Here is a 25679-nt window from a genome sequence, read left to right as displayed (position 1 = left end):
CATCCCATGAAGGTGACTGATTTTTTAAAGTATCGTTATGAATGCATGTATTTAAACATATTCAACGTCTTCTAATCCACCGCAGATAATATTTTTTTGAAGTTAAAATTTCTCATCTTTGGTCAGAGGGAGGCTTTTCAAGTTATCTCCTGAGTTCTTTCGATATAACTGTAGTAATCTTCGCTATCTGGTATAGGGAGATATACCAGACTCATCAGAAAGTCTTGTGCATTGCCTAGCCACAGCCTCAAAACAGCTGTTTCTTTACTTTTCTTTTTTTAAAGATTATTTATTTTTTTTATTTGAGATAAAGAGGGAGAGAGAGCACAAGCAGGTGGGAGTGGCAGAGGGAGAGGGAAAAGCAGATTCCCTGCTGAGCAGGGAGCCCCATGTGGAGCTGTATCCCAGGACCCTGAGATCATGACCTGAGCTGAAGGCAAACACTTAACCAACGGAGCCACCCAGGTGCCCAAAACAGCTATTTCTCCAAGAAGTTCTCATTCCTATTAGTACCAAATGGTGTTGCAAACCATCGTCTGGGGTGCTGAGGATATCTGCTACTGGATTTGTACTGTTTTGAGGTCTTTCCAGTGAATAGGATTAGGGAATATTTACATATTTTTAGAGGTAAAGTACCTCAAGAGTTCCTACTGGTGTTTTCAATTTAAATTCAGTGCTAAACAATTTTTATGTAGCTTCTTCTAAATTACATATGTATCTCCTTTCTTCCACACCAGCAATCCCAGTTCTCAAAGACTCAGGGGATGATATGTATGTTTCATAATTACTTGTGTGCTTTATCCTACCAATCTCAGAATAACAGTATTAATACCACCATCACCAGTACCTTCTGGAAAGTTAATTGTTTTTCACTTGCTCTCCCCATCCTCCCCCACTTTTAAATACATTGTATTATATTGACATTGTCAGCGGATATAGCCTTAACACGTTCTCCCTTTTGAACAGTTTCCCTTTTACCTCGGACTTCGACAAATAGCTGTATATTTTGTGCTCACAAGCAATTTGTATATGGATGACTTTCTAGACATTATTATTATTATTATTATTATTATTATCATCATCATCTGAAGTTGTTCTCTAAATATTTCAGCAAGCATTCGTGGGAACAATACTCTGTTTGTATGCTAATAGGAGCTTGTGTCCTTTATTAAAGTTTGAAAGTCAGTTTGGCTGGACATAAAACCCTTAGCTTACATGTGATTTTCCTGAGTTTCTTAAATATGTTGCTTATTTTCTTTTGGCATAAAGCTTCAAAGGCTAACAATAAACTAAATTTCTTTACCTTCTACGTCACTCTTTTTACTTGGATGTTCAAAGGACTTTTTTCTTTTCCTTTGAAGTACAGTTATTGCCAGAATATGTCTCCATGCTGTGTGTTCCTGGGTCTGTATTCTCAGGTATGCATGTGTGCTGTTTCAATATGTAATTTCCAATTTTTTAAAAAAATACATGCAGTTTTCTTTAATCATTGTTCTTAACATTCTGTTTCCTTGCTCTGACTTTCTTCTTCAGGACTCTTGTGTTGGCTCTTCTTCACCTTTCTTCATCATTTGTCACTTTCTCTTGACTCCTTCTTATGTCTTTCTAATTTCATTTTGGTTTTAAATATTTTCCTTTTCTCTATTTCTTTTAACTTGTTATCTGCTGTATTATTTACTCTTGTATTTCTTCTTCTTTAGTCTTCCTGATTTTTTTCCTTTTATTTCTAATTTGTTCCCAAGTTCTGTCACTTCATTTTTGAGTTTTCTAATTCCAGTTTATTTTGTTTTTCATGCCTGGTATTATTTTTTAATGTCTTTAGCTTGCTTGAAAAGAGATTTCAGTGTTGAGAGGCATTTTCAGAGGATATGTTATGAATGCTGCTCATTCTCTTTTTAAGATAGTGCCTCTGAGACTTGACCTTGATCCTTTCCTATTATTCATTTTTAGGTGAAATTAGTTTTCCTGAACCTTCAGGGTGGTTGGTTCAGTTAGAAGCCATGACTCAGAAGTTAGGTGTACCCAGAAGTTAGAACTAATTTCACTGAGCTGCCTCTTTTATTGTTTGCATGTAGCATTAAAAAATATGAAGTCTTACTTTCTGGGATTTCCTGGCTCTGTCCTGTCTCTCCCACCCAATACCTCCCCCACCCCATTCCCTTACCTGAAACTTCTTTTCCTTTGTCTTATTTCTCTGGACCTTCTCTTCCTTTGCCTCTGTTGACTCTGCTCAATTTTGATGATGTGCTTATTAGCAGAAGCAATCCCTGGCTGGTCTGTTAGGAGAGTTCAGAAAGGTTAGACTGCTTTGGCCCCTTTAGATCTACTGTAGATCCGTTAGATTCATGGGCTGTTAGAATGGACGGAACCCTTCCTGGTTTTCAGCTGCACTTCTTAGATTGACCTGTTGGGCTTCCTTATAGTTCTGGAAGATGAAGGCCAACACGGGAAGCAGAACAAACACTAAAAAGTGTAAGGCTCTCTCATGGTTCTCCTGTTCTCCAGTCCTTTTATATCCATCGCTTCCTCTGCTTCTTCCCACATATTAACTGACAGCATTCAGATCTTGTGGCTGTGGGTGGTTTTGGGGTTTCACAGAATGCTTTGTCCCCATTTCTGTTTTAAATGATTTGTGTGTTTTTGGTTTTACTGTCTAGTTGTTCTGTTTTCTTTTAAATGTCAGTTTTTTTGAAATCTAATACACATGCCAGAAAACACACTCTTTTCAAGTATATATTTCAGTGTTTTTAGTATACTCACAAAGTTCTACAACTGTCTGATTCCAGAGCATTTTCTGTTTGTTTGTGTGACTGGCCTGTGTAGTTTCCACTGCCATCTTTCTAGAATTTGTTGCAACCAATTTGAACTGAAAGTGTCTCTTACCCCTGACCTGTTCAGTTCCCATGCTCCAGGAATAATCCTTGTTAACAGGTACCCACTGAAACACTGTTAACTTTGTAGCTGTGCCAATCTTGAATCCAAACTATTTCCCAGACGGTCAGTGTTAGAAACAGACCTTCTGTTTTTTGGTAATCTGTTGTTGGTTAGGCATTGGTGGGTTTTGTAGTTTTCAATGGTGTGAGTCATATGAACACTTAATTTTTTTATACAGTGGCTGTCCTAGTATGCTATGGTATTCTGTGCTGTTATACTTGTTCCGTCTTTTTATTTGGAAATAATTATGTGGTTGCAATAGAAGCAAGTCATTATGATTGCAAAGCATTTTGCAAATATTAAGATTAAAATGAGGTGACGAGGAAGGGAGCTGAAGAAGCATGGGCCAGTACGAAACTAGCTAGACGTCGTCCCGGCATACAGAGCTGGTGATTTCAATCTTCTCTAATAAATTATGCTTGGGTAGAACTGGAAATATAGGTAGGAAAAATTTAGTGTTTTAAAAATGTTTAAGGACCTTCATATATGGTATCACATTTAATTTAAAACAGCCACCTAAGGAAGTCAGGGTTAGAGTGTATATTCCTGTTTTATAAAGAAGAACGTGTAGTAGGGAGTGGCTGTGTTAAGGTGTCCTGAGCCATTGACATTTTCCCATGGAGTTTTCCTCTTCATCAGTAATATTTATCATCGGGGCGCCTGCGTGGCTCAGTCGGTTAAGCATCTGCCTTCGGCTCAGGTCATGATCCCAGGTTTCCAGGATCCAGCCCTGCATCGGGCTCCCTGCTCAGCGGGGGGGGCCTGCTTCTCCGTCTCCCTCTGTTCCTACTGTCTTCCCACCCCAGCTCGTGCTCTCTGTCGCTCTCTCTTTCTCTCAAATAAATAAGATCTTAAAAAAAAAGAAAAAGAAAATAATATGTATCATCTTTCATGTTATTGGATATTTTATGGCACTTTTTCACATATGTTTACATGCAGTGGGTGTACATTCATTTATGATTTCCTGTGGTGTGTGCTTTTTTTCCCCAGGCGAAGGGTGGAGGTTATGAGAGTGAAGATGCCTATCAAAATGCAGAACTAGTTTTTCTGGATATCCACAATATTCACGTTATGAGAGAATCATTACGAAAACTGAAGGAGATTGTGTACCCTAACATTGAGGAGACTCACTGGTTGTCTAACTTGGAATCTACTCACTGGCTTGAACATATTAAGGTTAGGGATATGTTATTATTTCCTTATATTATTACAGAATATCAGACAAGGACTTTCTCTGCCCCTCTATTTTGGCACTTTTCTTACAATTGAACTTAAGATGAAGGTATCTTTCTGTATAATGAAAAAATTGATAACTGCTTTGAAAATTGTAAGTACTTCTAAGGTGTGTTGCTTGAATGAATTAGTTTTCGATACTGTGCATTTGGTTCTGTTGTGGTCTTCTCTTCCCCTCTCTTCCCCGCCCTGTCTGAATTCTACCCATCCTTCAGACCCCAGTTCCTATTTCTTCTCTTCCATGAAGTCTTCCCGGATCGCACCCACTTCCATTGTCTCTGCACTTTTCACTTTACTTTCTCTTTCCAACTCATCAGGTAAGACCTTACACTTCAGTTAATTACTTTGTGTCACCTGGAGTATATTCCTAATTCATGGAAACCTGGGCTGGGTAATTTATTAGTGTTTTTGGACCCCTCAGGAGCTAGGGCAGCACTGTGTCTGTGAATAACAGGCACCCGCTAAATCTGTGTTGCTCGACTAGTGAAGCGAGAGGCATTCTGGTCAGAGAAGGGAGGCGAAGCAGTCGAACGAAGGGTATGAAGGCTAAATGATGTGGAGACTGCCCTGTGAACACTAATGTGCCCAACCTGTCACTGGCATGTTTGGAACACCGGATGTGATTGCACTTTGTATGGTTACATAACTTTTTTCATCTGTGTTCTAAATTTCAGTAACACAGCGTACCGAGATACAGACTTCTATAGCCACATACACATTCATACTGTGAAATAAAGGGAAATGAGATTTTTCATGATAAGGAGCAGACATGTGCTCACATTTGAATCTAAAATTCAGACAGAACTGAAGAGAAGGCCAAATTGACCTAATTGAGAATTAGAGATTATTTTTATTTTTGCTCTCCCAGATGCTTAGAAGCTTGAGTGTAGCAGAGTGCACACACTCCTCAGTCAGAGAGCATGTTCTGGGGGCCCATCTGTTACAGCCTGTGAAGTGTAAATAGTAAACAGTAACACTTGATTGGAAGCGAAAGCAAACATAAATTGCAGTGTCAGCTTCAGTAAATTGCAAGGCATTCCACCAGCGCATAGAACAGTCTCTCCAAAAAGCTTGCTCTAACAGAAACAAGTCTCCTTAGAGGTATAAGAGATCGGCTGTGCCTGGGCTGCCTTCTCCACCCGCAGTCCTCACACCAGCAAAGCTACCTGCTCACCTTCTTCAGAACTCTGCTCAAATAACACCTTCTCAGAATGGCCTTTCCCAACCACACCTTACAAAATAACAGCTCCACCAGCAGGGGGCAGTGCCTCTGGCACAGTACATATTTTCTTACTTACTTGCATCTGGCTGGCCTCGCCGGAGTAGAATGTACCAGCCCTTTGTCTCTTTGGTTCACTGCTGTCTCCAGCACTTAGAGCAGAGCCTGCCACATCGTAAGGCACTCCAAAATGTTTATTTTATAAGTGAAAGAAGGAAGGAAGGAAGGGGGAGTGGAGGAAAGGAGGGAAGGAGGGAAGGAGATGACCATGGAAGAAAGTTAACCACTTTGGATAACTCCCTGGTCAGTCTTAACTTTCCAGCTGTTCTAATCCTTCGGGTCGGTGATTCCTAAGTCTCGATATCCACTGAATTACAAGTGGAAGATATTTAAAATAGTAAGCCAGGAATAGTGAAGAATGGAGCCCAGACACTTAAAAAAATGCTCACAGGTGATTCTGATGCATAGTCAAGATTGACATTGCTTCGGAGTACCCCAGTTCCAGAATATGCCTATAGTTAAAATCAAAAGGAAGTTATCACGAGATTCTCCAAGCCTAGAAAATCTACTCTCTTTCATTCTGATCCGTGTTTGTGGACCCATACTGTTCTGTAAGTATGTATGGTCTAGCCATTGCAGAGAAGAATGGGACTGTATTATTCATTTTAAAGAATATTATACTTTTGTGTTTCTTATTTGGTTATATCTAATTCTGTCTAGTTTTAACTCAAGATCAACTTCAGAAAAGATACTTTGCACTGTCTGCATATTTAAAAAAATAACTGAAATTATTTCAAATACCAGTTAAGTTGATATAGTAATATATTGATCTGATGAGAATTTGTCATTCATACTGATAACAGAAAAGTAGCTTTAAAGTTCTGTACTGTGCTTGCTGTAAGCTATGTGACATATATAAAAACAGTAAAATAAATGCTATAGAAGCTATAGAGTAAGAGAGATCCAATTTTATTGCTTTCATACTTATTCTGTTTTGGTTAAGTAGGGATTGTTTAATGTGTATGACTTCATTTGGCATATTATTTTTTATTTAAATAGATGATCTTGGAATATTTGAAGATTCTTAGAAAAAGATCTCTTTAAAACTTAATCCTTCTTTTCTCTCACTCATACTGTTGATTTGTACAGAACCCAGAGATACCCATCATTTGACTCTTTCATTGTTCAAATCAATAGGAGCCTGGATTTATGAGATTTTTCTAGGTACAAAGGCAAAATATTATAGATCTTCTGCCACTTACAAGAATTCTTTTTAGGTGGGGTGCCTGGGTGGCTCAGTCGTTAAGTGTCTGCCTTCTGCTCGGGTCATGATCCCGGAGTCCTGGGATCGAGCCCCGCATCGGGCTCCCTGCTCGGCGGGAAGCCTGCTTCTCCCTCTCTCACTCCCCCTGCCTGTGTTCCTTCTCTCACTGTGTCTCTCTCTATCAAAAAAAAAAAAAAAAAAAAAAAAAAAAAATTCTTTTTAGGAAGGGACTGATGTTTTTTTCTTCATGTGTTATTGAGACAGTCATCTGTAGTAAAACTGTGTTAGTTAATTTTGAAGAAGGAAGCACTTAATTTTTTAAAAATTTCACTTAAAAATCTGTTTGGCAGCTCATTCTTGCGGGGGCTCTCCGGATTGCTGACAAGGTAGAGTCCGGGAAGACGTCTGTGATAGTGCATTGCAGTGACGGCTGGGACCGCACAGCTCAGCTGACTTCCCTTGCCATGCTCATGCTCGATGGGTACTATCGGAGCATCCGAGGCTTTGAAGTCCTTGTGGAAAAAGAATGGCTAAGCTTTGGTCATCGATTTCAGCTTGTGAGTAAAGAACCCTGACTCCATGTATGACATGCATCCTGCATAAGGCATGTGAAAACAGTGTCTTTTATTCATTACTCAGGGGAAACCACCCCTTTACTAAAGGGGTGAACTTCTAGAGAGAACTTTCTCGTTAGTTGTGGAAAGCGGTAGGATAGTCTCTCATGCTGTCGGGTCATGTGTCTCTTCTGTGATGAGTGCTGGGGGAGGGCGACGACATCAGGTACCATGCCTTCATTTGTGCCCGTGTCTCTGCCTTTAAATGCAGATTAGCAGGAGCGGTTGTGGAATTACAGGCCTCTTCTGATCTCCATGCAAAAGAAGCCAAGGATGGCTTAATTGTTATTCTTAATTTAAGAATACTTCAGAGTAGCAGTGCTCACACAGGAACAGGGTCTTAAAAAAAATCAGGCTGGGACCAAAAGAAATATCAGAGAAAAAAAAATTTAACTCAGAGTGGGGAATAAAACGGCTTTTCGATTATCCTTCTTAAAGTACTAACACTGTAACGAGCATATGTATGGAGAGTGTTCCAGTTGGTTTTATGGAAAGGACAAATTTTTGCGCCCTCTGTTTGCCTCAGTGCCTTTTGATGTTGTTGTCCGTGTCAGATCTGAGTTGGCAGGACCTCAGTGTCCAGGCCTCATTGTTGGATGTCTTCTGCGGTGTCCCCATGAAATGACTGTTCAGTTTCTGCATTTACACTTCCAGAAAGCAGCAGTCAGGCTCTTCCTCAGGCTGTCCAGTCTCACTTCAGAAAGTCTGCCTACTAGAAAGTTCTTCCTCATAGTGGACCAAAATTTCCTTCCCATTTCCCTTTTGAAGACAAGAACAAATATGACTACTTAACCAAATAAGATAGCCCTTCAAGTATTTGGAAGTAGTTGTCTACCCATGTCATGCATAAACTTTAGTTCTTCTGGCTAAGCATTCATTTTCTTCAGGGTTTCCCATCTCAATCCCCTCTTCACCCCCGTTGTCCTCCGGACTTAGGTCATGTCTTTCATCAAATGTGGTACCCAGAACTAATCCCAGTTCCTAAAATAGAGGAATGGGGTTATTGTGTCCCTTTCAAAGGATACTAAGCTTTCAGTTTTGCTTTTTTGCTACATCATACTTTGGATTCATGCACCTTTTAATTAAATAAACATTCATGTGGTTTTTAGTTGTGTTTCTGCTAAACACTAAATTTGCAATCAGAAAACTTGAGAACAGTAACCGCGTAGGCCTTGGTTTTCATATACTGCTCATCTCTGTTAGTTGTAATCATAGAATTTAGAGTGAGGAGTAGGAATATTTTCCCCAAAAGGAGGAACAGGGTGCGCAAAAGTCTAGATGGGATTGAGCTTGGCAAGAGTAGAGTTGAGGGAAGGGTGGGATTAGAGAATCATGGAGGGGGAGAGTCAGATTGTCAGAGGCGTTGAAGCCACTGAGAGTGCGTGGTTCCTGGCAGTGTTTTCCTAGATTAGCTGAAAGACTTTCTGAAAGATGTTTACCCAGAGGCTGTCTCGAATGTTAACCTTTACTATTCTGTAGTTCCCAGGGCATACCAGCAGTGTTTATAAATACAGATGACCCTTGCACAATGCACAATGTGGGGGTTAGGAGTGCAGTCAAAAATCGACATATAACTGTTGACTCCTCCCCAGAACTTAATGGTTGACAGAAATCTTACCAATAAGATCGTCGATTAACACGTGTTTTTTATGTTGTATGTATGATATACTGTATTCTTACAATAAAGTAAGCTGACAAAAGGACATGTTACTAAGAAAATCATAAGAGAAAATACATTTACAGTTCTGTAAAAAATCCACGTTTAAGTGAACTCGCGTACAATCCGTGTTGCTCAAGAGTCAACAGTTAACTTGAAAGAAACAGACATTTAAAGGTAGTCTGCTCTTTTGAACTTGAACTGTTAAATAAAATTGGGCATCTGGAGTATCTTTTCAGATGGCTCACATTTTTGAGTTCTCTCTAAAATAAACTAACCACGAAAAAAACATTACAAAAACCCTCTTACTTCAAAGAATGAAGTGTTAGTCATCCAGAGTTGCACGTGTTCATATCAATGTGACCAAAATAGTAAACATTTAAGACTGTTGGAAGTTGCTGTGGATTCCTAGATTGCTAACTCTGGTTCCCTACTCCATCCCCCCCGCCCTGTTTATCTGAAAGCAGAATTTGACAATTAAAAGACAACTGGTCAAGAGGGTACATTCACCTGGTTAATATAGGGTAATGAGTCATGATGTCAGGATCTCTTTCCATTCTTAACAATTCTTGATGACCCCAAAGAACTTTGTTTATATGGTTTGTATCTACCAATATTTACCATATTAGAAATTAAATTTAAAAAAATTTTTAAATATTAATTAAATAATAAACCTTTCTTAGTCTGTTTGGGTTGCTCTAACATAATACCACACACTGGGTGGCTTGTAAAATTTCAACAGAAATTTATTTCTCGGGGCGCCTGGGTTGGTCAGTCGTTAAGCGTCTGCCTTCGGCTCAGGTCATGATCCCAGGGTCCTGGAATCGAGCCCCGCATCGGGCTCCCTGCTCCGCTGGAAGCCTGCTTCTCCCTCTCCCACTCCCCCTGCTTGTGTTCCCTCTCTCGCTGTCTCTCTCTGTCAAATAAATAAATAAAATCTTTAAAAAAAATTTATTTCTCACAGTTTTGAAGGCTGGAAATCCAAGGTCACGGTGTCAGCATAGTCAGGTACCGTGGAAGACCCTAGATTGTGGTTTGTAGATTGTCAACCTCTCTGTGTCCTCACATGGTGATGAGAACGAGAGAGCTCCGTGGGGTCTTTTGATAACACTAACCCCTTTATTGGGCTTCTGCCCTCATGACTAGCAGCTCCCAGACGACGACTCCTGCCATTACATCTGGCATTAGGATTTCAACATGAATTTTTTGGGGGGGAGGCGGGGGACACAAACATTCAGGACATAGTACTACTATATATTAACCTAAATAAAATTTTCAAGAAAACTAACTGTATTTTCCAAAACAACAACAACAGAAATTTAATGTGAAGAGTGGCATTGTTTTACATTTTTTGCAAATTCCTTTCATGTCTGGTTTATTAGAAGACAGCCGAATTTCACAACTACTTCCACATTCAGTTTATTGCAATGTGTGCTGTTGCTTAAAGTAAATGAGGAAAATCTGACCACACACAGATATGCAGGTTGAAAATCAGAGAGTGTCTTAAAAGCTTTTTCAGGGAGTTGTGGATAGTCTTCATACTGTGCCAAAATTTAACAAATGCTAATTTCTTCGAGGTTACTTGTAATGTGGAATCCAAAACTAGATCAATGAGTTTTTCGTTGTTTGTTCCATTAAATTCCATTGGTCTGTCTTGCGCTTTGAATAGAACTTTTACCCATGCATGATTCTGTAACATCAGGGATTGGTTATTTTGGAAAATACTGCCTTACTGACTTATACAGCTCTTCCAGTGTTAATGCATTTCCTTATATACTATCATAATACCTCATTTGTGAGTATCACCAATGATTTTATCAGGAAAGTCTGTTATCAAGCTTATAGTGGCAGGTAGTTTTCCAAAGATCTAATGTGCACTCAGAGCTTGAATTTTATCATAGTGTTCCTTGAGATGACACATTCACTTTGTACATTAAAAAAAAAAAGGTCTTCAGGACTTTCAGGTCTTAATAACCATAGTTCATATGTCAGTTGTTCTTTCAAGTCAAAATGATGTTCCATGAAAAGGTGTACCATCAACTTACATTTGCAGCAGAAGAATATTATGTGTATTTCCCATTTTGTTACACAGGCTGTCCTTAAGGGGAGAGATTTAACAGGATTAATATTTACTGCTTCATCAAAGAAACTGGCTCCCCCCCCCCTTCATTTAACTGCGAGTGTGTGGCAAGGCAGGATATGACACGACTCGACCAGCTTGATTCCAGTGCCTTGCTTGGTTTCTCCTAAGGAACCCAGAGTTTTCTCCTTTGTCACTTTCGCACCATCAGTGTAAATGTCAGTGCATTGAAAAAGGCAAATAATGTCTTAGTATTATTCTGAAAATGGTTTTGATGTCACAGACCCCCCCCGCCCCGACCCTGGAAATTTATGAACCAGGCTCTTAGAATCACTGTTTTGTTGGAGTGTGGAGGGTCTGTTTCAGTCATCTGGGGCAAAGGTCCTTAGAAGAGAAAAAACTGAGAAAGTAGGTGACTCCATGCTTGGAAGGCAGATGTCAGGCATTCCTTAAAGGTTTTCAAGAGTTTGTGCTGATGTGATTCTTCTTGATAAAGACAGCTGAGCTAAGATAACAACAGGTCTCCTGCACTCACTGGCCAGGTTGTTAAAGGAGACGGGTGCTTCCTGAGGCTGTTGGATAAGTAACTGTTAATATATGTATTTTTAATTAATTAATTATTTATTTTTAAAGATTTTATTTATTTGAGAGAGAGAGAGAGAGCGAGCATGAGCAGGGGGAGGGGCAGAGGGAGAAGCAGACACCCTGCCGAGCAGGGAGCCCGATGCGGGACTCAATCCCGGGATCCCGGGATCATGACCTGCACTGAAGGCAGATGCTCAGCCAACTGAGCCACCCAGGTGCCCCAAGTAACTGTCAATACTTAGGGAATATTAAATCTCTGGGACAAAGATATCTGGGTTCTAGGGTCTGACTGCTCCTGTCTTCCATTATTAACCTTTTAAGATCTGGGTTCCACTTAATAAACAAAGTTGTGATTTCCTATTACAAGCATCTCATGTCAGAAAAAAATCTGGCAGTTTGTACATTAAAATGGTAATAGAGACTTTTGCTTGGTAAGACTGTGAGTGATTTCTGTTTTCCTTGCTGTGCTTTTACTTTTTTAAATTTATTTTTTTAAGATTTTATTTATTTTTGAGAGAGAGGACGAGCCGGTGAGAGAGGGGCAGAGGGAGAAGCAGGCCCCCCAGAGAGCAGGGAGCCCGATGCGGGACTCGATCCCAGGACCCTGGGATCGTGACCTGAGCTGAAGGCAGACCCTTAAGTGACTGAGCCACACAGGCTTCCCCTTGCTGTGCTCTCTTAAAAAGACTTTTGAACTATAAAAAATATTAGAAGATACTACTTTTATTGGAAAATAAAGTTATTTCCATGAAAAAAAAAATTCCACAAAACTCATATTTGACTCTTTCTGCTTCAGAGACTTGGCCATGGAGATAAGAACCATGCAGATGCAGACAGATCGCCTGTTTTTCTTCAGTTTATTGACTGTGTCTGGCAAATGACAAGACAGGTAACTTCTCTGGGATAGTCATTCTTGCATCTTTCTTTTAAGCCATCCAGAATTGGGAGGTTTGGTCAGTGATTAACTATCCTGCGTTTCATGTAAAATGGAAATTCTTGGAAGATTTCTCGGTAATAGAACTATTACTTGTTGTTACATTATGAACTAAGTTAAAGGATATTATTTGGAGATTGTATTAAACACTTCAAATTTCAACCAGTAGCATTAATAATAACCCAAGAGGTTTCCTCCTTTGTTTTGGACAAGTAGTTAAATAATGGCAATATATTTACCCGGAAGCTCATCTATACATTGCTAAGAAAGGTAGAGGTAAAGGAAATGAAGAAATAGGCTAGGTCACTCAAGCAAAATAAAATCCTATTTTAAGTAATTTTAATGGAAAAATATGTTTATGTGGGAATTATGGGTAGGTAGGTATGTAATAGATTCAGTTCTTTTTGTTCTTAGGTATGGAGAGATTGTTTTTTAGACCTTCTATTAACTTTCTAGCAAACTGATTTGAAATATTAATGGTAATGGATTTTGTCTTTTGGAAAGATATCAGAGGAGATTGAAAAACACCTGGTTTATTATGGGATCACTTCGCTAGTGAGGCAAAGCGTTGGTGTCTTAAAAATATTTAACTCAAGAGAAATCATCTCAGACCTTGGCTACAGCTCACTGCTATGTCAGCTAATTATTTAGCCAAGGGTTTATTAGACCTCAGACAACTGGGAGTCTGGTTTGTTTCTCATGAGCCTGCCACATGAATATAAAATAGGGCGGTTGATGGCTCTGCTTTGCTTGAGGATTATACTTTAGCTTCAAGAAAATCCTGTTATTTCATTAAAAGAAAACGAATGGTGATCTTCAGGGGAAATACACCAATTATATAAGCATCTCCCCTGGAAGCATGTATCAGTTTGGGTGGGTTATTTTGAAAGCTGCTGGGTTAAATGAAGTGTTGTAGTAGATACGACTATGGTATGATGAGGCTGGTATTTTAATGTATATACTGCAAATGTGTATGACAGTTCCAGTTCTGTTGTATAAAAGGCCCTTGGTGTGTTGGGAGGAGGGGAGATACTAACCGCATAGTTAATGGTGTTTACTACTTCTTGGACTAGGTTTGAATTTTTCCTTTGGGATTGCTCTTGAGTTAGTATAGCAGCTCTACAGATCCTTGCCAATCCTTTTTTGGGTGTTTGACCAAAAACAAGAAGGCCCACTATTGACCATTACCATATTTGATTTTAAAATAACATTTGACTCTTGGCAAAAAGTAAATATGCCCTATAAAAAGGCTCTAAAAGCTGTTTGAAACCATGGCACCATTGATAGCTGGGTGTACTGCTTTCCCAGGGCGATTACCTTGAAGGGGCAGCATGTGTGAATATATTAGTTCTGGTTTGTTAGTAATAAAATCACATTTGCCAATTGTTTGCATAGAAGAGTACACTCTAAGTATCTTCCTCGGTAATTGTGTTCACTTATCGCATGCTACAGATCTAAAAGCAGCTTCACTTGAATTTTGAGCTTAAGTTACTGCATAGAAAATCAGTTTACTCTTATGTTTCTCTGATAGAACTGAAAATACATCATATAGTGATGAGTCTTTATTTTAGATATCTAGTTCTGTTTTTCTGTATGATATTCTGGAACATAGAACATGGTAGACATGCTTATTGGCAATCACCAGTTTTACAAATAATTGAACTTAGGTGCAGAGACTTAAGTAAGCACATTTGTCAAAATGACACCAGTTATGTGGTGATTAGCCAGATTCTACCTGTCCCCGCACCCTCGGCCGCAGCCCCTCACTCCTGGGTCAGGAAGCAGTTGGAGAAGGGCCCTTCAGATTGTAAACCCGTTAGGAGGAGGAAATATTCCTCCTGTGCTCCCAGCGGTTCCCGTTCTGCTACCCCCATTATGTGGTGGGGACCTGCCGCTGTTGCAGCTCTCGTCTTCTCATGACTGAGCATGTGCTTTGTCCAAAAAGATGAGAAACTGATGACAGGCTTAGCTCCTTTGGATGGCTGTTTAATGAGTCAGCGCATTCACAGTTGGCTAATAAGGCTGTTCAGGGTGTCTAACAATACAGGGGATGGGATTTATTTTGTAATGAATGAATGGGATTTGACCAAGTTTCTTACAGGTAATTGGCTTTTTGTTGGTATGTGCTCCGGTCACCTGGTTCAGCTTTGCAGCCACAGAAATTATCATTCAAGGCAGGCTAGTTAGCCTTCATTGTTCGAGAAATTTGCCGTATTACCCTGCTTCTAAATTTAGGAAATGTCGAGGCAAAGGTGGTTTCATCCCTATCCCTTGTGCATGCGCTTCAGGCTGTTTTCTTGCACTACTAGGTAGGGATCATTCTATGAAAAACTTGGAACCAATGTTTAGTCCCCAAATCTGCAGTCCAAATATTCACAGAATTTCTTTTTCACAGTCCTAGAATTGGTACAAGTTTCAAGGAGACTACGTGAAAATTTTGAAGTATTAGATGGATAAGGATGGATTATACGAACTCTTTCCCTCCTGGCGTCTGTCATCCATCCTTGATAAGTCCCCTCCCCTCCCCCCCCCAAGTTGGTTGTTTATGTAATATTAAGATATCTAGTCAAGCTCTTGTCCTAGGTTAAAGAGAAAGTGCATTTTCTTTTTGTTAGAAAGAGGCTGCCAAAGTACCGGATTACAGGATACTCAGGTTTGACTAGGCTGGCTTTTAAGTGATCTGCACGTCTGCCTTGGATCTTTATTTTTGTGCATTGCTGACATTTTCTGGAGACAGTGATATTTTTTGTGTAATTCCTAAAACCAGAACTATGTTGCTGAAAATTTAAAGAAAATCTTATTACGTTGTTTATGGTCATTTTTGGCAAAGAAAGGCTAAGGGTTGCCAGATTTGCCAAAGTCAAAATTCATCCCTCTCCACGTTTAGGATTAACAGATACAGGAGATACAGGAACACACCAGGGTCACACCATTCAAACTTGCTGCACAAGAAAAGGATTTCTCTTGGGGAGAAATCTCAGAAAAGTGGTAGAGTGATTTTTGAACAGAAAATGAAACAGATAAGGCCATAATGGCTTAGAAATACATAGTTTTTGAATATTGTTTAACCTAATTTTAAGAAGTATTACAAAGAATCTGCCCATATATGGGGATGAATATGCTTGAAAAAATGTCCTAATAATTTTATGTTTGTGGTATTCAATTTGCAGTTTCCTACAGCTTTTGAATTCAATGAATATTTTCTCATTACCATTTTGGACCATCTATATAGCTGTTTATTTGGAACATTCCTCTGTAACAGTGAACATCAGAGAGGAAAAGAGGTAAAATATGAGCCATGACCCTCCCCGCTCTACTCCCAATATGTGTGATGTTCCCTAGGAGGGTGCATTCTCTGATAGATTTCAACTTAATAGTCCTCTTGGATGATTTCTTTGGTCATGTTTTATTCTCACATACTGTAATAGGACTTCTCTCCATATATCTGAGCCTGATTTGTTTTTAAGTACCTCTGGTGCGAGGCTGAAGGTACCAGGTGCGTTTACAGGTGAATAGTAGTGTCTGCTAAAGAGAACTGAAGTCTGTGTAATCTTAGGAGCTCCAGTCCTTGCAGGATGGAAATCCTTCAAAGCAGGTACAGAAAAATCTAATTAGCAAAAAATATACATACGAATGAAGAGATCCCCAAATACATTGTGCATACATATGAGCCATTTTAATTTTTTTTAATTATAAAATAATACTGTAAAACATCCAAACACTGAAGAGATACTATGTAGAAAGTTACCATTTCCCTGCTTCACCAGAGACATCACTGGTAAGTGGTTGGTATTACTTAGAAGAAACCCTGTAAGGATGACGTTTCAAGTTTTACTTCTGACCTCAAAATACATTATCTATCCTATGTATGAAATTCCAAATCCTCTTGATTTGGTGTCTCCCTCTGCATCAATTTTCATTCTAAAAATGTGGTTACAGACTAGTTTTAGTCATGCTGGGAGTGCTTGCTCTGGAGCCAGGCTGCCTGGGTTGAAATCTTAGATCTATCCCTTCTGGTGTAACCTTGGGCAAGTTCATTTCTGCTTTGGTAAATTGGGAAAAATAGTACTTACTATTGTGTGGCTAAATAAAACAAACTACAAAACACTACGGTAATTACCATGTAGCAGACTGTAAGTTCCTTGAAGGCAGGTATTAAAATTTTATTTTTAAGATTTTATTTATTTATTTGAGAGAGCGAGCACAGGAGAGGTGGGGAGCAGCAGAGGAAGAGGGTGAAGCAGGCTCCCCGCCGAGCAGGGAGCCCGACCACATGGGACTTGATCCCAGGATCCCGAGATCATGACCTGAGCCAAAGGCAGACGCTTAACCGACTGAGCCACCCAGGCACCCCAGGAAATTTTGAATACACCGTATCTTCAGTGGCCAGCCTGCAGTCAGTATTCCCATGCAGAGGAGGCGCTTAAGAACTTACCGAATGTTGGGGCGCCTGGGTGGCTCAGTTGATTAAAGTGTCTGTCTTTGGCTCGGGTCATGATCCTGGAGTCCTAGGTTTGAGCCCTGCATTGGGCTCCCCGCTCAGTGGGAAGCCTGCTTCTCCCTCTGCCCTTCACCCTGCTCATGCTCTCTCTCACTCTCACTCTCAAATAAATAAATAAAATCTTTAAAAAAAACAAAACAAAAAAAACTTACCGAATGTTAGATAAGTAAAAATACCTAAGTTCCAAAGATACTTTTTTCTCATCTTCTGAGAGGCTTGAATAGGATTTAACTATATCTTGATTTTAAGAAAAGAATCTTTTTTGCTGAGCTGTAATTTGCAGTCCATAAAATTAAAAGTGTATAATTTAGTAGTTTTCAGTTTATATAGAGTCGTACAACTATTGCCACTATTAGCTTCGGAACATTGAGAGGTAACTGCGTCCCTGTTTGTGCAGTTTCTCCCTAGTCTCCTCTCCTGGTCCCTTGGCCATCACTACTCTCTGGATTTGCCCCTTTTGGATACATCCTATAAATGGAATCATTCAAGATGAGGCCTTTGTGTCTGGCTTCTTTCACTTAGCATGTTTCCAAGGTTCAATCTGTAGTATGCATCAGTACTTTATTCCTTTTCATGGTGAAGTATTATTCTGTTATGTAAATATACCAATTTTATCCATTTTATCAGTTGATGGACTTTTGGGTTGTTTCTTCCTTTTGCTCTTATGAGGATGCCGATTTGAACGTCTGTGTACAGGTTTTTGTGTGCATGTGTTTCTATTCTCTTGGTATATAGACCTGAGTGGAATTGCTGGTGTGGGAACTTGTTTAACTTTTGAATGAACTGCAGTGTTTTCTAGTATTCTCTGGTTTGAATGAAAGTGGGGCTATTACTGAAGTGTCCATGTCCTCTCCCTCTAAAGAGATTTTAATAATCAAAAATACCTATGTTACTTTCTTTACAGAATCTTCCTAAAAGGACTGTGTCGCTGTGGTCTTACATAAATAGCCAGCTGGAAGACTTCACTAATCCTCTCTATGGGAGCTACTCCAATCACGTCCTTTATCCAGTAGCCAGCATGCGCCACCTAGAGCTCTGGGTGGGATATTACGTCAGGTGGAATCCCCGGATGAAACCACAGGTACGCATGCTCTCCAGTAGACAGTGGGAGTTTTCATCGGTTAGGTTCGTCACCTTTAAAGCAACTAGAAAAATTAGATATATTTAAAACTTTTTTTCCTCTTAATAGTTGTATAGTAGAAAAAGCACTACATGGGGGTCAGCAATATACTTGATTCTTGCCCTGCTTTTGCTTGTATGGTCCTGGATGAATCACTGTCTTTTTGTCCCTCCTCAGGAAAATGAGTGTGGTGGATTGGATGACTTCTGCAGGTCATTTTAATAGGTTTGAGGAAATAGCTTTAAGAAAATTAAAAGCCTGGCAGATGCTGGTCCATTTTGAAACATGTTATGGAATATATACTACTTAGAACTGCTTAAAAGACTAAAAATCTGCAACCAAGTGATAGGAAATCTTTTGAGTTTTGGCTTTTAGATTGTCTTGTTACTTAGTTGTTTGTTGTATTTAAGTACCAGCTGCAGAAAATACTTGGGGGCACTGGGAAAGCCACTCAAAGAGCAGTGTTGTCAAGAGAGTCCAGTTAATTCTCACCGATGCGCTGGAAAGGTCGGCCTGGTCCCCAGAGCAGAGAAAATGCACGTTGCAGCACTTAGGGAAAGGACCACGTACCAGAACAATTTGACTTTGGGTTTGTTTAGGATTGCCTTGTTGAATGACATTATGGTGTTTTGCTCTTGTAGGAGCCCATTCACAACAGATATAAAGAACTTCTTGCTAAACGAGCAGAGCTTCAGAAAAAAGTAGAGGAACTCCAGAGAGAGATTTCCAACCGATCAACCTCATCCTCCGAGAGAGCCAGTTCTCCTGCACAGTGTGTCACTCCTGTCCAAACTGTTGTATGAAGGGACTGTTCAAGGGGGACCGGCATTGCCATGAACTCTGGATTACAGTGGCAGCTTTAGGAGTCTAACTTCAGTCTTCTGAAGTTAGAACGTACCCCCGGGAGAAGTGCAGTTGCTGTATTTATTTTAAATCCTTCCAGGATGGGTTTAGAACTGTGGCAGTGCAGGTGGCGTGTGTGAAATAACCCTGTATGTAATTACACGATTATGCCACTAATCTTCTAAGTCACCCAAAGAATATTAAGATGCTTCAATACCAGATCCACAGTGGGAACAAGTTTCTGATTTTAAAATCAAAATACAGACCACTTCAGAAACATACCTCTTGCTGGAAAAGAACTCGTGGCACAAAGGGAAGGAGCATCCCATTTATCTCAGCACACCGACCCTGCAATTCTGTGGCATTATACAGATACTGAGCCTCGATGGCCTGAAAGCTCAGAAATCAGTAGACACTCCCTTCCCCCGTCGTGGGTTTTTCTTTTCTGTAGTAATTTACTTTGATCACCCTTCTGCACCCACTCTCTTCATATCTGATATGGCAAAGTCTTGAGGCTATTATGGCGTAGTAGTAGTTGGAAATTTCTGCTGTCGTTACTGGCGTATGTATTGAAGATGTAGTAGCTAGCTGTTCCAGACAGACGCCTTAGAGATGGGCTTGGGGGTGGGGGTGGGGGCGGGACTGAGGAGGAAGAAGTGGTAGCCGTCCAGGATTTCGAAGAATTCTACACCCTTCAGATTAGTTTCCGTTTGCCCAGTTACCAGAAACATAATGAAACGTATTTTACAAATTCATTATTACCTTACTTTATTGCATTTATGCAATAATGTTTTGTGTGTGTGTCTGAACACAGAAGTTAACTGGTTAAGTTTTGAGGCAATATTTTAAAAGTTCACTAGGATTGACTTTCTTCCTGAAGGCTGTACAAATAGCTTATGGGTGAGAAATACGATGCTCAAATTTTACATAAAATATTTTACTACTTGGCAAATTCTGTAATTCCACTGAAAGATTAAGTCTACCAAAGAACTTACTGCACGTACAAATGTATTAGTCTCAATGCCAGTAAAGGAAATACTGCTTCAGTGTTCACCTGCTGGTAACAGTTCAGCCCTGGTATAAACATTTGACTCCCTGATATCTTAAGAGCCATATGTTATGTACTGTAACAAAGGAGCTTCTTGTCCCTTTGGGTCTTTAATTAAAAGGAAATTTCAACTGACTTTTAAAACGTTGTCCTTATCCTAAGTTGTTTGCCTGAAATGTCTTTTGCAAAAATGTTATTTGGAAAGTTTTTGAAGAAAGGGGTGGCTTAGCACCTGCTCCAAATTGAAATGTTCAATTTCAACCCGTTTTGCTTCTAATACTCAAATCAAACAGTACTCAAAAATGCAGTATTCTTTCACTTGTTAATTCACCATAGTCTGGACCTCAGCCCTGTTCTTGGGTCTCGTGGTGAGGAACTATAATTTCTCTTAGAACCTCCAGTATTAGCAAAATTAGTACCAAGATGATTTGGTCTTTGTATGATACTCATTTTAAGTAAAGTAGTAATGGTATTTAAGTGGCCAGCCTATCAACTGAAGCTAAGTTTTCTATTCCACATATTTTACATATCCATTCTTTTCTGTCCATTCTACCATCTTCCTTATTTAAGCCTTGATCATCTTGGTCTGATATCACATAAAAGAATATGGATAACTGAAGAGATCAAGAATTTCAAGCTTCCAGCCTCAGTACCCTCACATCCACTTTAAATTCCATTCAAAGGCCAGAGCAATCTAAATGCAAATCTATCACTTAACCATTTTAAGACTTTCCACGGGTTTCCTTTTCACCTTCCACAGGAGTCTCCAAAGTGGAGTGCATTTAAGATAATCCCCTGGTGGTAAAGTCAGGATCATGATGGCATGAGACATTCCTCTTTCCTCCCCTTCGATTTAACAACCCATTGGACATCCATAACTGAATATAAGCGCCTCTGCACATCACACGGGGACATCCATCTGTGCACTTGAAGTCAAAGGAAGCTATGGAGCCAAGGGAGTTATGTGGCGGTGACCTCTCTAGCAGAGGTGGTAGAAGAGAAGGGGGTAACTGAAAGTGCTCAGCTGCACTGGCTGCAGCTAGAGGGTTCTGTTGCTTTTCAGGAACACCTAGATTTCTGAGGAGAGACCTCCATGACTGGGTAGAGGGGAAGAAAAAAACCGCCAAAGAGAGCTGAAGGGACATGTTTCCTGCCATATGCCCTGGGATTCCAGCAAGAGGTCCATCCACGGGCCTTTGGGAATCCCCCAGTCTGGGATTGCCCTACCAGACCCTGGGCACACCTAAAGCCCCAAGTGCCAAGCACACATCCTCCCCCCACTCTGCTTCTAGTCTTTAAGAAACAAAACCAAACCAAAGATTTTATTTGAGAGAGATGGGCGTGCATGCATGGGGTGAGGGGCAGAGGGAGAGGGAGTCTCAGGCTGACTGCACTGTGCACCCCCCATGGAGCAGAGGTGGGGCTGGATCTCAAGACCCTGAGATCATCACCTGAGCTGAGACCAGGAGACGCCCAACCCACTGAGCCACACAGGCGCCCCCCCCCCCAGTGTGTTTTTTTAATACCATCTTCTTTAAGCACACATCAAACTTTAGCAGGGAGTCACTTCCAGTAAGAAAACCCAAAAGCTAGTGCTATAGCACCACCTTCTGGAAAACAAAAGAAAGGCTTCTAACTACCAACCTGATGAAGTATTAAAATCAAGGCCTTCGGTAAATAAGAAAGGTGTTGCTACTTTACATGTGGCAGCACAGGCGTATTTCATTGAACACTATGAAAAATCATGGTAACACAGGATCACAAAAAGGCAATGACAATTCTCCAGCAATGGTACCCAAAGACATGGAATACTACAATTTAACTGATAAAGAATTCAAAACAGGACAAAATTCAACAAGCTACAAGGAAATTCAGAAAAGCAATTCAATGAACTTAGGAATAAAATTAATGAACATTAAGAAGTACTTTCCCAAAGAGATTGAAATTCTAAAAAAGAACCAAAATGAAAATCTGAAGCTGACAAACTCATTGAAATGAAGAATGTATTAGAGAGCATTGGAAATGGAGATCAGATGGAAGAGAGAATAAGCAAGCTGGAAGATAAGGGTTTAGAAATGATTCAGGAGGAAGAGGAGAGAGAACTAAGATATTTAAAAGGTGGACACAACCTATAACAATTACCAGACTCCATTAGAAAAGCTAACATAAGATTAATGGTTATACCAGAAAGAGAAGAGGCGGCAGAGTTTATAGAAATAACGGTTGAAAACTTCCTAAACCGGGGGAAGGAACTGGATATACAAGAATACAAAGCTTAATAGACTTTCTCCAAGACACATTGTAATGCAACTGTCAAAAGTCAATGATAAAGCCAGGGGAAAAAATCTACAAGGGAACCCCCCCCCCCCCCCCACCCCCATTAGGCTATCAGATTTCTCAGCACAAATTCTACAGGCTAGGAGAGAATGGAATGACCTATTCAAACAATCGAAAAGATAAAAATTGCCAGGCAAAAATACTCTTAAGTGGCAAAGTTATCCTTGATATGAAAGAGAAACAAAGGATTTCCCAAACCAATAAAATGTGAGAGTTCACCACCACTAACACTGCCTTACAAGAAACGTCAGAAGTAGATCTTCCAGCTGAAAAGATCTCAATACACAACCTTCTTATTTTAAGGTGATCAACAGAAAACTATTTTAGAATAAAAAATAACTGCAGCATAAAGGTTAAAGAGCATTAAAAATGATAGCTATTAAAATCTGGTAACAATTCACAGCATAATGAGATCTTTTGTGACAGCTAATAAAGTATAAAAGGATGAAATTAGTAAATGAAGATAAACTTTTACCAGCATAAAATGACTCTCCCCCCCCCACCCCCCCAATGAGATGTTTTATTTAGTAAAACTTCTGGTAACCATAAAGCAAAAATTTAGAGCAAAGACCCAAAACAAAAAAAGGAGACTGAGCAAATCACCAAGGACAAACACCAGCTTACAAAGGTAGACAGAAACAGAAGGAAAAAGAAACAACGGAGAGATAAACTAGAAGGCAAAAGATAAAATGGCCGTAGTAATTCCTCACATATCAATAATCACCCTCCATGTAAAATGGATTGAGTTTACCAAAAGGCACAGAGTGGCTGGATAGGTAAAAAACAAAAACAAAAACAAAACAAGGCCCATCTATATGCTCTCTACAGAATACTCATTTCAGCTCTAAAGACATACATAGGCTCAAGGTGAAAGGATGGAAAATGACATTCAAAACAAGTAGAAACCAAAACAAGACAGGCATTGCCTACTTACACAAAATAGACTTCAAGCCAAAAATCATAAAACTGGCAAAGGTCATATGATGATAAAGAGGTCCATATACCACGGAAGTTTAACAATTGTAAATATATATGCTAACAACTGAGCACCAAAATACATTAAGCAAATACTAACAGATCTTAAGGGAGAAATAGACAATAACATAAGAGTAGGGGACTTCAATACCCCACTATCACCAATGGGAAGATCATCCAGACAGAAAGTCAACAAGGAAGATGTGCAGAAGAGTGGCCTAGTGATCTAAGGCTCTGGGTTAAGAAAATCAACAAGGTGAACAGTGGAATGCAATCATACTTTAGAGCAAATGAACTTATTAGACATACACAGAATTCATCAAACAACAGAATACACATTGTTCTTAAGTGCACATGAACAGTCTCCAGATCATATGATAGGACACCGAACAAATCTCAGCAAATTTAGATTGAAATCATACTATCTTTTCTGACCACCATGGTATGAAACTAGAAATCAACAAGGGAGAAATGAGAAAATCTATAAATATGTGGAACCTAAACAACATATTCCTCAAAAACACATAGATAGGTCAAAGAAATCAAAAGGGAAAGAAGGTAAGTTTATAGTAATAAACACGGATGTTAAGAAATTAGATCTCAACCTAACTTTATATCTCAAGAAAGTAGAAAAAACAGATTAAGCCTAAAGTTAGCAGAACAAGAAAATAATAAAGACCAGAACAGAAATAAATGAGACCAGAGAAACAAGAGAAATGGTCAACTGAACTAAGAGCTGGTTCTTTGAAAGGTAAAATTGACAGACTTTTAGCTAGAGTAAGAAAAAGAAAACTCAAAATTAGAGAGATTACAACTGATACCACAGAATAAGAAACTAATATGAACAAATTACGTGCCAAAAAATTACAGAACACAATACCCATCAAAATATCAAAGGCGTTCTTCACAGAAATAGAACAATCCAAAATTTTTTGTGGAACCACAAATGACCCCAAATATCCAAAGCCATCTCAAGAAAAAAGACCAGCACCAGAGGTATCCTTGAACAACATGGCAGTTAGGGGTGCAGACCCTTCATGCAGTTTAAAATCCTAGTATAACTTTTGACTCCCTTAATATTAGCCTACTGTTGACCAGAAGCCTTACCAATAACATAGTCAAAAAACATTTTGGGGCGCCTGGGTGGCTCAGTCGGTTAAGCATCTGCCTTCAGCTCAGGTCATGATCCCGGGGTCCTGGGATTGAGCCCCGCATCGGGCTCCCTGCTCATCGGGAAGCCTGCTTCTTCCTCTCCCTCTGCCTACCGCTTCCCCTAAATAAAATCTAAAAAAACCCCCCATATTTTGTATATATAGTGTATTCTTAAAGTAAGCTAGAAAAAAAAAGGTTAAGATCGTAAGGAACATACATTTACAATACTGTAAAAAATTCACGTGTAAGCAGTCCTACACAGTTCAAACTCATGTTGTTCGAGAGTCAGTGTATACTAGTAAAGCCATAGTAATAAAAACAGTATGGTACTGGCACAGAAATAGAACAGGAGAGAGGCCAGAATCAAATCCTGGCATATGTGGTTCACTACTACTCGACAAGGGAGCCAAGAACACCTGATGGGGAGAGGATAGTCTCTTCAACAAGTGGTGCTGGGAAAACTGTGGAGAAACACATGCAGAGAACAATGGAATTGGACCCCTACCTCACACCACTCACAAAACTTAAATCTACCAAAGACTTAAACATAAGACAAGATGCTGTAAAATTCCTAGAGGAAACATAGGAGGAAGCTCCCTGATATTTTTTGGGACATAATGCCAAAAGCACAAAAAAGAAAAGGAAAAATTAACCAGTGGGACTACGTCCAAGTCAGCAGCTTATGCAACCTTCATATTTGCGTTGACAGATGTTTTGTAACTTTGTATCTATGACTAGCGGTTGTGCAGGTGTACTTCTTCCTTTATGATCTGGGATACAAAATTGAGACCCGTGTGGTTATGTCAAAGCTCTTTAGCCCCCTGTAACTCGTCGGCTTACCCTTCTAGTCTCACGTGCGTACCTCGACTCCTACGCACCAGTACCACTCAGCTGCTCGCAGCTCTCCCACGTGAACTGCAGAATCTGGCCTCTTCCCTTTTTATTTTATCCTGTTGACCTGGAACTCTTCTCCCTTATGACTAATTCCAGTTCTCCAGAGTCTAGCATCACTTCCTCCTCCAGGATGTTAACCTCCTCTTCTGCATCCTCACAGCCCTGTGCTCATTCACCACACAAGTGTTAGAATAATTCAGACGTCTACCACCTACCTTGGATCATACCCTTCTTACTTAGCCTGGTATTCATATCGGCATCTTCCACGTAGAAGATACTTGTATTTGAA

The 25679-nt window shown here is 39.8% G+C and overlaps 1 protein-coding gene across 2 annotated transcripts in view; it reads left to right on the top strand.

The window, feature by feature from the left end:
• MTMR2 (myotubularin related protein 2) overlaps positions 1–19596 on the top strand; it is a 114657-nt gene extending 95061 nt beyond the window's left edge. For both annotated transcript variants that reach the window (XM_021679109.2, XM_021679108.2), the window contains exons 10-15: positions 3925–4110; positions 7001–7207; positions 12383–12475; positions 15691–15804; positions 17926–18102; positions 18783–19596. In XM_021679109.2, the coding sequence (XP_021534784.1) occupies positions 3925–4110; positions 7001–7207; positions 12383–12475; positions 15691–15804; positions 17926–18102; positions 18783–18944 (939 nt within the window). In that variant the 3' untranslated portion in view covers positions 18945–19596. The remainder of the gene's footprint in view (positions 1–3924; positions 4111–7000; positions 7208–12382; positions 12476–15690; positions 15805–17925; positions 18103–18782) is intronic.
• The last annotated feature ends 6083 nt before the right edge of the window (positions 19597–25679 follow it).

This window comes from Neomonachus schauinslandi, chromosome 11 (genome assembly GCF_002201575.2).
Source record: "Neomonachus schauinslandi chromosome 11, ASM220157v2, whole genome shotgun sequence".
NCBI classification, from domain to species: Eukaryota; Metazoa; Chordata; class Mammalia; order Carnivora; family Phocidae; genus Neomonachus; species Neomonachus schauinslandi.
The sequence above is the reverse complement of the archived record's forward strand: the minus strand, read 5'-3'. Positions and strand labels throughout refer to the sequence as shown.